Source organism: Mesoplodon mirus (genome assembly GCF_964341445.2).
Source record: "Mesoplodon mirus genome assembly, chromosome: 4".
Classification (NCBI taxonomy): domain Eukaryota; kingdom Metazoa; phylum Chordata; class Mammalia; order Artiodactyla; family Ziphiidae; genus Mesoplodon; species Mesoplodon mirus.
In genome coordinates this window covers 17,100,201-17,111,754 of record NC_138979.1, presented here as the reverse complement: position 1 = coordinate 17,111,754, position 11,554 = coordinate 17,100,201, and the positions used below count along the sequence as shown (strand labels likewise).

Here is an 11,554-nt window from a genome sequence, read left to right as displayed (position 1 = left end):
CTCAATAGCCAACGCACACACATGGATGGCAGAGGACCATTTGTGCTCATTTCTCCAAGTCTAACACTGACTTGGTATGATCACCGCCATTTGCTCTGCAGAACTTCTCCTCTGCCCTGGGACTGCGGGACTGGGAATAGCCTAGTCTACTGTACCCAAGAGAATCCAGCAAGCTCCCACAAGGACATTCCAAAGTCTAATGGCCTTTTTCACTGATCACCCTGGAACTAAAATTCCATGGCTCTTAGTAACAGTAGTGATGACAGCCATTGCAGATTCTCTGTTGCTATAACCTTGGATAACTTAACTGGTGATGGTGGTGGTACAGCATCTCAGGGAAGGTGGCCCGTTGGCACTGAAGCCATTCCAAGGACAGTGCCCTTGGACTATTCTCCATCCTGCCTCCTAGGTAAGTTGGAGAAATTCAGTACTCAAATCAAAGCCAGCTGAAAAATTTAAAAAGTCATTTTTCATGCCACCTGAGGTCTTTTCATGGGCACGTGAAAAAATTAGGAAAGCAGGGACAGGAAGATAATAAGTACCCAACTTAAGTAAACAGGAACATTAGAGCTCAGTTTCATTCTGCTCTTCATTTCTCTCTGAACCAGGTCACCTCTTCCTAATTATGACTGAAAACTACTCAAGCATAGAATTATCACGGCATTTAAAGACTGCTGTGTTTAGGGGCTGCCATTGTCCTATAAAGATCTGCATGTAGAATTGAGCTCTAATCCAAGGATATTTGACCTCTGCTGTACCAAGGGCTCCATTTGCAACCTCCCAGAAGCCCAGTGGCTGTGCCTGATTTGCATGGATATTTACATAAATCTACATATGCTTGGTTTGCAGGTTTGGACCATGAGCTGATTACATCTTGTTTGCTCTAAAGTTCAGAATTGAAAGCAAAGGTGAAGGGTGTAACTATCCAAGAGAAAAACATTTGTTGCCCACGAAATTTCTTTTAGGAGTCTCTTCCTGAATATCTGAATATGTCTTTTACAAATGAGGATGTAACTAAAACTCAAGTTCTTTGGGAACTGAAAAGCCCTTTAAAAGTAATTGTGGTCAGTCCTCCGACTTTCATTTCCATGGGGCCATAATGAAACTTCTCATCTATCAATTAAATGTTAAGCATTCTTAAATAATATTATAAGAGACTGAGTTCTCACCTTAAAAATGATACATGCCACATATTAAATGATTAGAGAAAAATATAAGGGGAACCTTTGTTTTACAGGCCACCTCTGTTACTGGGAAATCCAAGGCTGGGCCATTCTAACTAAGGTCACCCCTCCAGATTCTTATGTCTTAACCCCATCAGTCTCCCATCCCACCCCACCTCACTGCAGCTGTCAGGTGGCCAGTTTTAGGATTCCTTTTATGAGGCAGATTTACATGGGCTTTGTTCTTTGATACAAGAACATTCCTCTGCCTTGTACCATCGTGTAGAAGACATAGAACATAGGGATTAAGAATAGGAGCTATGAAATCACGCAAGTGTAAACTTGAATTCTGACCCTGCCACTTATGCCCTATGTGATTCTTGGTAAATTGCTTCAATTCTCTATGCCTCAGTTTCCTGCTCTGTAAGATGACTTAATGATACTACCTCAAACAGTAGTTGTAAGGATTAGATGAGATAATGTACATAGTGTTGACCCATAAAGAGAACTCACTCTATCAAGGATGAGTATTATCATTATTACCTTTAATTATTGTTACTCTGTCTTTTAGCCAATTCAGTACTTATGCAGAATTGGTCAGTTTTCTCCCAGTTCTGAGATTTCCATCTCCCACTACTCATCATATCTCTTACCAACAATTGTAACAGCTTGCTTGACCTCTGAACAATGCTCTTACTTTTTTAATACATTAGAAATAATTTTTGAAGGATTTAGGCTAAATGTTCATAGAGCTGGACTGTGGAAATTCCTATGGCACGATCCCACTTTTCCTGCCCTAACACCACTTCTTCCCTGCCATTTCTCCATGACTTAAAGTAGAACCCATTCCTACTGGCTGTCTCTGGGATCAGAGCTGGGATCCTTCTTCATACTGTAGTATGAGGGCAAGTTCAATGTCATTTTCATAAAATCATTGGACTGTGCTAGGTTCAGTATGGCCATTGCATACTGAACCTAAATTCTCCAAAACACTTTTTTTCCCCCCCAGATGTTTTGTATAACTTACCAGGAACTGTGAAAAGGAAGTTTAAACTCATTTCTCACCAGCTGAAATGATTTTATATGTAAATCAAAGAACAAGAGGCATGCCATCATATTGCAGAATTCCTAGGGGAGGTGTACTCAGATTAGACCCTTTCTGGACCCCTAGTTATATTCTATGATACAGACTTTAGGTACAGTAGATCATACCTCAATCTGGGATTTGCCAGAAATAAAAGCTAAAGATTCCAAATTTCATGTTCAAGAGTTACTGCATGACAAAGATAGGTAGAGAACTACAGGATTTCATTAAGTTGAAGATGCTCAGCGGTAGACTAGATTCCCACACTGGTCAGTGATTTCTTACTGTACACCATGATTCTAATACCCAATGAAAGTAATAAGAATTGGAATCCTTTGCAATAGTTGAAAGTACAAATGGTATATCTATAAATTCCAAAGGTCTGCTTTGTTGCAGAGGTTTATAGAAGGTGAAAATCACCATTGTGGTATTTGAACTATGCCTTGAAATAAGTTATGGCTTGAAAACAGAAGAAAAAGGAAAGAGTGCATGGGATGATATATTCAATGATAGAAAGAAGGAAGTGACTGGGAGAGAGAATAGACTGAAATGGACCTCAGAGGAATAGAGTTTACTTTTTAAAGCCCTCACTTGGTGTAAATCATGCTAGTGTTCAACAGTTGCTTTATTTCCCAGAAGTTTGAGTTATAACTAACCAGAAATTCTCATAATGAAGTTTCAAGCCATTCTTGTTGTGTTCATTGTGAAGCTAGATCAGCATCCTTGCACCAAAGATGAGGAGACGGTGGAGGCATCTTTGAGCTCCTCGAGTAGACATCATGAGCAAAGCTCACCCTCCTGAGTTGAAGAAATTTATGGACAAGAAGTTATCATTGAAATTAAATGGTGGCAGACATGTCCAAGGAATATTGAGGGGATTTGATCCCTTTATGAATCTTGTGATAGATGAATGTGTGGAGATGGCAACTAGTGGGCAACAGAACAATATTGGAATGGTGGTAATACGAGGAAATAATATCATCATGTTAGAAGCTTTGGAACGAGTATGAACAATGGCTGTCTTCACCAGAGAAATCAACTGCTTCCACATGTCCCCTCTCCACATTTTACTACGATGAAATTGGGTCGTGTACATTTTCTTACTGAACTTTTTTGTTAAATAAACTTCTGTAATAGTCAAAAAAAAAAAAACACACAAAGATGAGGAGACGTTCAATTATGCGACACTGGTAGCAATTGGTCACCAACCTCTGCGTAAGTTGTTTTGTTTGTAAATTGCTATGGAATTATCTTTCAGCCTCTGTCCTTCAGAATTAAGCTTTTCGATCCATTTTGATCTTTTTTCCCTGGGCTTCACTTTCTACTTCTTAACTTATTTGATTCTTTACTGAACTACACGAACAGTAGATCTTCTCATGACTAGAAGTAGAAAAAGTATGATAAAAATGTATTGCTTCGGGGCTTCCCTGGTGGCGCAGTGGTTGAGAGTCCGCCTGCCGATGCAGGGGACACGGGTTTGTGCCCCAGTCCAGGAAGATCCCACATGCCGCGGAGCAGCTAGGCCTCTGAGCCATGGCCGCTGAGCCTGTGTGTCTGGAGCCTGTGCGTCTGGAGCCTGTGCTCCACAACGGGAGAGGCCACAACAGTGAGAGGCCCACATACCAAAAAAAAAAAAAAAAAATATATATATATATATATATATATATATATATAGCTTCTAAAGGATGAATGATGTGTGTGTGTGTGTGTGTGTGTGTGACATATATGCTGTTTTACAGCTTCTTTTGGCAAATAAGCATTTTTTCCTTTTGTTCCACTTTCCCTGCCAGGGAAACTCATTCCTCTACTAAGTGAAACAACATGAAAGAAAAGAAAGGATGCAGTGACTTACAGACCCTTGTTAAGTGACCAGACTAGAGTAGCCAGAGTAGTGGATGAGGAGATGGATGTGGAGTTTCTAGGTTGGATCTGATCTTCATGGAATTGAAAGCAATTCTTCTCACCTCTCTGTGTTCCATTTTCCTGCTTAGAGAATGGAGACGAAATTCCCTTCTCTCGCTTCACCAAGATTATATCTGGTGGACGGAAATCTACTTTTAAAAAGAGCACTCTATAGATCATATGTCTGTCTATCCCCAACTTTCTTCAATGGTCTCAAATTAAACAATAAGGCTCCTTTGTCTACATAAAACCAGGAACATTTCCTGGCAATTCTAACATTTGAATAGTCAAGATACATTTCCTACGTTGCCAAAGATGTACAGAAATGCTACAAAAATCCTTTTCTCTGGCCATGCTCTTTAGATTTTTGGTATTGAAAATGTAATAAATCAGTATCCAGTTCAATGGAATATTTTATTTTGTGTGTGTTTCTTGTGCTCAACCGTCTACATCTTTACAGGGAGTGTTGAGGATTGGTTGGTGTGTTGAAATCCCAACATCACCGCCTTTCCTCCTAGGCCACGATTACCTTTCTTCGTTTGAATCCCTCTTGTTATCATGTGTCTCCATTTGTCTCACATAATTTGCCTCATTTTCTTCATTTTGGGAGCTTCCATAAATATCCTTGCAGTCTAACTAGGCTTAGCAAGAAGGGAAAATGTGTTTGACACCCAACTGTAGGAGACATGGTTGCAGAATGCTTTTGTTCAGGATTCTTATTTCTGAGATGAAGAGGGCGTGACGCTGAGACAGAGATTATGAAAGAATACCCACGCCAAGCAAACCCAGAGGAAGATTTCTAATGATGTTACGCGTTGGCACTTTGATATTTTCACCATCATTTCTCGCTTGCCTGGGCTGCTGAAAAAGCCTCCTACCAGCTCCCAGCTTCCTCTTTTTCCCCATGAAATAGCCAAAGTGATCTTTTAAAGTAAAAATCAGATTGCATCACTCGCCATCCAAGTCTTCAATTCCTTACCATTACACTGAGGATGAAGTTCTAACTTCAACTTGTCTTAAAGACCCACTTCACTGGGGCCCTGTCCTCCTCGGCTCCCAGCTCCACACCCACCTCCTTCCTTGCTTTTCAGCACCTTCTGGTCTCACACCTCCACTGGGCGTTTATGTCTGACGTTTCTCTTGATGTCATTCAGGTCTACCTGTGGATGTTACCTCTCAGACAAATGCACATCTGTCCCCTCTGCTTTACCTGCTTTTCTTTTCTTCATAGAATCACCTGAAATTATGTTAAACTATTAGTTTGTTTTTTAAATGTCTCTCTTTTGAGAACAGGGATTTTTTGGAATTATTCACCATTGTCTTCCCAGGAACTAGAACCACACCAGGCACATATTCAGTGCTTAATAAACCTTTGTCAGATAAATGAATATATTCTTATATACACATTATACAAGCTTCTTAGAGCCAGTGTTATTCTTCTTCAGAGGGGAAACTAGACGTTAGTCTCATTTTTTATGAATGAGCTGTTTTTGGAAGATAAAATGATTTTGTTATCGATTTATATGAAACCTGTTCATTCACTTCACAGGAAGTTCCTACATTATTTTCTCCCCAATAAAGCTGAGGATCCTCAAGCCTGAAAATGAAAGAGTTCATCATCCACCTGGCAATTCTTCACTAACTTTTGACACAACAAAGAGGAACTAAGGTAGAGATGATGACTGCTTGGGTACATGGGAACAAGAGGGAGAAAGAGCAAAGGCAGTTGTAGCATATAAATAGATCACCTTTGTCCCTCTTCTGTCTGGCCCTAGAAGAAATATCAAGATGCTGGCAGAACTCCTAGTAATTGAACCCAAGACTGCCAAAGCTGTGACTGGACATAGTTGAGGGGGAAAAGAGGTAACTTTCCTTTTTTTTTCTTTTTTTTGTGGTACGCGGGCCTCTCACTGCTGTGTCCTCTCCCGTTGCAGAGCACAGGCTCCGGACGTGCAGGCTCAGCGGCCATGGCTCACAGGCCCAACCGCTCCACAGCACGTGGGATCTTCCCGGACCGGGGCACGAACCCGTGTCCCCTGCATTGGCAGGCGGATTCTCAACCACTGCGCCACCAGGGAAGCCCCAGTAGCTTTCTTTTGATTCCATGTTTACTTATTGCAAAGTTGATGGAGCTCCCGTAATATTTATCACTCCAGAAGACCTTATTGAAAGACACTGAGAGAAAAGTCTAAACTTAAACTTTCTTAGAAATGACCCTGGGAGAGTGGGGTGTTCTTTCATTATAACAGATTATTCTAGGAAGAATCAAAGGAAAAAAAAAATGATGTTCTCATTTTCAGTGGACCTAACAGAGAACATTTTTCTCCAGACATTGTTTTGCTGGCATTTGATGAGAATTTACCATACCAGGAATTCACAGATTCAGGTCTGCCAGGACCAATCTGAATTGGTAAAGAGAATGTTCTTGATTTTCGATGGAATTTATAATTATCCAGTAGAATTATGCTGGGGAGCCAGTCTCTGAATGGAATCAACCAATCCAAACTTACAGCATTTTACAAAGGATCATAATGCACCACAAAGATATTTGCAAGTTCCATATACTCACATGTTGTTAGGACCTTAAATTCTTGACTCTCCCATTACTTCATTAATTTAGTAACTTTATTCAATAAACATTTAGTAAACATCTACTGGCACCAGGGACCACACCAGGTCGGGGGATGCCAACGTATATTCTTTTTCTCGTATAGTTTAGAATCTAGTTTATTTTGAACTTTTCTATCATGTGGCAGAAAATTTGTCTGGGAAAAAAATAGGAATTTTCCTCATGGAGAGAAAACAATGCATTTAGCACTCTTGGTGGAAATCAAATGGAAAATGACAGCTAAGACACAGAATGAGATTTCTTAGATTTAATTTTGGTCTCAGTGTAGTACGGATTGAACAAGACTAAACTATGGACCCAAGATTTAAGTTTATCAGTTAGTTTTCTTTTCTTCCAATGCTACATACTTCACCTCTGAATTCAAGCCAGCAGTTTCCCAAATGTTTGTGTACTCAGGACATAGGTGACGTGCAAGAGGAAAAGTTTTACCCAAATATTGCATTATTATTAAAAATGACACACAACAAGGGCACCGGAAGCCCTTCTCTTTAATTTGGTAAATTGTTAATTCCATAATATTGTAAATGTTGGATACATTTGTTAGACTTCTTGACCTTCCCCAAGTTGGGAAGCTATATTTGCTTCTTCCTATTGCAAAGTAAGAGAGCACAGAGTCCTATGGTCAGGAGTGGACAGGATGTGGGATTGCAGGCATCAGAGGTATAGAATTTCTGACTTGCAAACTCCTGAGGATAATTGCTGACTCTCTCAAAGTTGACCAGAGTGTATGGATTTTTGTCCCTTTATTGGACAGAGTTGAGAAACTGTTGCCAAGCACACTGCTTGAACTTATTATACAATCATATAATTTATTAATGTGATTCCCATGAATGAGTCTATTTTTGCATACACACTCTAAACACTGAGTGTCCAGAGGAAATACTGTCTTTGGCTTACAGAGATCTGTGTGCATTGCATTCTGAAATACAGACACCCAAAGCTGAGTTTTCCCTCAATGCAGGTGTTTCATTTTGCCCACTTAAATCTAGAATATTTGAACTGGAAGGATCTTTAAAAGAGACAATTTAACCCAACTCCTCTAAATGCCCCAAGGCCACTCAGTGAATTAGCAGAGGGTCTAAGGCTAGAACTCAGAGCATTTGGGTCCCAAACCATTGCTTACCTTAGGATGAGGCCTGGTTAAGATGCTCTTGGAGCCCCTCTAAACACCTATTGGACAGCCCAACGTCACGGACGTAAAAAATTCACATACGGTCTTTATTTTCTGCAGCTCATCTGAGACCCTGGAGAAAGGTTTGCATTACTTTGAGTCATGGTGGAATCTAATACTTTAATTTGTTTAAGCCCCATGAAGTTCAAAGGTTACAAATGGAAGAGGGGTGAAAGGTTATAGGGGGTTCTTTTCTCAGTCCTTTTAAGCAGGTAAAGTTTACATAGGGAAGACACACATTGATGGTCAATGGTAACAAGCTGCCAGTCACCACCTCTGACACTTTGTTAGGAATCTGTGTGCCCAGGAGAAGCCAAAAAGTAGTGTTGGGAACCAAGAATGAAGACGCCCTTTCACGCTGAGGTAAATCTTTACATTTGGAGAACATTGAGATACAAGGTGCTCTTTCTCTAGGCTTCCAACACTAGTTGGGTTTCTCTAAGAGCAAATGGGTTTTTTTTTTTGCATTTGAAAGGTTCCCTGACAATAAGATGGGGGAACAGTGTCTCCATACCCAGGAAGCCCGGGAGAATCTTTTTCAATTATTTGGGATTCTGGAATATATCTTATGCCTGCTTTTTCAGTTTAAAAAATACAATGGTTGGGGGGCATGGCTGGGGTCTCAGTTTCTGAGATGGCTACTGATACTTGATCTGATAAGGAAGACTTGATACGTCATTGTGAGGCCTTGTGTCCATCTGGGCCCAGGCTCACACTGAGTAACAAAGGCAGAACAAGTTCAAACATGTAGGCCTGGGTGAGAGTGAATATTAGGAATCCTCCCCAGGTCTTCATGTGAGGAAAGAATGAGTCTAGAAGACTTTTTTCTCCTGACACTTCTGTCTCCTCTTTCATCCATATCTTTTTCATTCCTGTCTCGGAGAAAGAGATATCCGATTTTTATTTATTTATTTATTTATTTTGCCAAGGTCAACTCACTCACTCTCCTGGCAAACTTGATTTGATCTTACCTAGTTATATCAATTAATTCTCACTGTTTCCCTATCTCATTAATCCCTTCTTTTCTGCCTACATTCTCGTTTAAGCCTGATTTGAAAGGTCGTGTGAGGCTAGAGTCATGTAAACCCGAGTCTGAATCCTCTGTCATTTGACCACTGTATGTCCTTGAACAAATCACTCCTCTCTTAGTTTCCTCATTGTAAAATGAGAATAATAATAGAATCTATGTTTTCAGGGTTTTTTAACAAGATAAATGATAATGTATATGTAGTACCTGCCATATAATATAGACTTAATAAACAGTAGTAATTGTTTTTTTTGCTGTTATTATTATATAAGTAATATAACAGTATATTATTATCACTAATATATTATATCTCATCTCCTGCTGGACAAAAATATCCTTTAATATATGGGAGCATTTCTTCTTCATTACTTGAGAGTATCTGTCATAATGTTGTGATATAACATATCTTCACTAAGTGTTTATTGAGTAAATGCGGCCAACAATTTGCTACAATGATTTGAGAAGTGTGAAAGTTTGGTTTGGATGTCCAAGGCTTTAGCCATTTGTCCTTTTTGAGCTTTCTGACATTTGTTTCATAATTGAGTAAGGCTTAAGCTATTGTGGTAATTTGCTAGTGGTTTAGAAGTCTCAGTGGCATAAAAAGTTGTGGTCCAGGGCATGCATAAAATGTATGACTTTTGGTGTTCATGGATACTAAAAAAGTGGGACTAGTAAGATATCATTAGGAAGAATAACAGGATTTCAATGCACAGACAGATTCCAATTTTTGCTCTTGAAAGAAGAGTGAGACTCAGCTTTTCATTGTCTTGCCTTGAATTACATAAGACAGCACCATGTGGGATCTGGAGCACACCCTTCAGATCATATGGCCAGAGTTTCTCAAAGTGCTTCCAAGTATGTTAATTGTTATGCAGAGAAAACAGAGGAAGAAGTCTGTGGCCAAATCACTTTGGGGAATTTTGGCAAAAACAAAGATAAGCAAGTTCCTTTACTACAGGACTGTGAATATCCTACTGGAGATACAGTGTATAGTGATTTCCAAATTCATTTGCCCAAGGCACATTGTTTTTCAGAGTATATCTCAGGATTATTGTCAGGAGTGATCTGCTTCTAGCCTCTTTATTTAATAGATGTGGAAATCAAGTTCCAGAAAATTAATTTGCCAAAGATTGCTCAGCAGTAGAGCACAAAGAATCTAGACGTCTTTATCCTTATCTGAAATTAGTCTTACTCTTTATTTCTGCTTTCTTGGAGAAATAATAAAACTCACATATGAATGTCTTACAAGCTCACGCTAAAAATATCACAACTAACTTTTGAGAATTAAACACATTAATAATAATGAAATTATTTTCCCGTGAAATTGGGAATACAATTACTTCCAAAGTTCTATTAGGAAAATTGGTAACTGTTTTTTTTTTTTTTTACTAGAATTCCCCAAACAAATTTCTCTGATATTTTACTCATTATTTTTATAATTAGGCATAAAATGATTCATGCTTTATCCATAATTTAACAGATCCTTTTGGTTATTTCCAAATAAGATTAGTCTTCCTGCATATTATAGATAAGCAGCCAGTCATTTGTGACATAACGCTCTTCTTAAAAATAATTAGGTTTGCAATGTGATATTTAGAATTTCTCAGACTGTCTGATAAAAATAATCAAAAATTCAAAAGAAATGTAAAAATCTGCTGTCAATGTGATGAAACTAAAAGAGTGTGAAAGTCAAGTTATAGCATTTCACTCACTGCAAGACTGTTTCTCTAGCTGCATGGTTTTCAAACTTTTAACCAAGCATAGCTAATGTCCACTAGTTTCTCACTAGATTAAAAAAAAAAACAGTTTAGGACCTTGAGTCCAAGATAATCTTTAAAGAAAATCATTGTGTGTTGCTATTGGTGATGTTCTAAGTACGCTGACCACAGGCCACTGGAGCAGGTGATAAGTATCTTTACACGTATTGGCTTCTCCACACGTAAAAACCAATGACTAGAAAACCATCAATTGAACCAACAAGGTTCAGTTGATAAAGGTTACTTGGGCCTTTGTTACTGCAACAGGAAGTAGACTTTCAGTACCTTCTCCTCTTTTGATTATGGGAGACAATTATATGACAATTATATGGGAGACATCCATATAGTTGGAAGGGCATAGGTCACCTTTCCAAGCAATAATGCTAAAGACCACAGCACGGAGGGGCCAGGGGCTGCCCTCAGACACAGTGCAGGGAATACGGACACTCGGTTACCCCGGGAAGCTTTTGTTTTTTCCTGGAAAGTTGTGCCATTACTTGTAAATGAGGGACTCCCAGCTACCTAAACTAAAGAATATCTCTTAAATTTTAAAACAAGTATTTGACAGTAAGAGGGACGTTGTTATATCTGTGCTGTTGGCTGGGAAAAATTACTTAGACATTCTTGGGTTTCTGAGAGTGTTTAGAATTGGTATTTGTTTAGAGACTTCTTGAAATGAATGTGCCAGAAAATGTGTGTCTAAGAACAGAACTTGAGATCTGAGGTATGAGAAGGTTATGAGCCTTGTGAGTCAAAACACTGACCACTGACCAACACATTACTTCATCTATCTCTATGGCATCCTCTGAATGTGCAGCCGA

At 39.2% G+C, this 11,554-nt stretch overlaps 1 protein-coding gene across 1 annotated transcript; it reads left to right on the top strand.

Moving 5' to 3' along the window:
• Positions 1–3,001: 3,001 nt before the first annotated feature.
• Positions 3,002–3,362, top strand: LOC309802443 (small nuclear ribonucleoprotein G-like). The gene has a single exon (XM_082618004.1). The coding sequence runs from the start codon at positions 3,027–3,029 to the stop codon at positions 3,255–3,257; it is 231 nt and encodes a 76-aa protein (XP_082474130.1). The 5' UTR covers positions 3,002–3,026; the 3' UTR covers positions 3,258–3,362.
• The last annotated feature ends 8,192 nt before the right edge of the window (positions 3,363–11,554 follow it).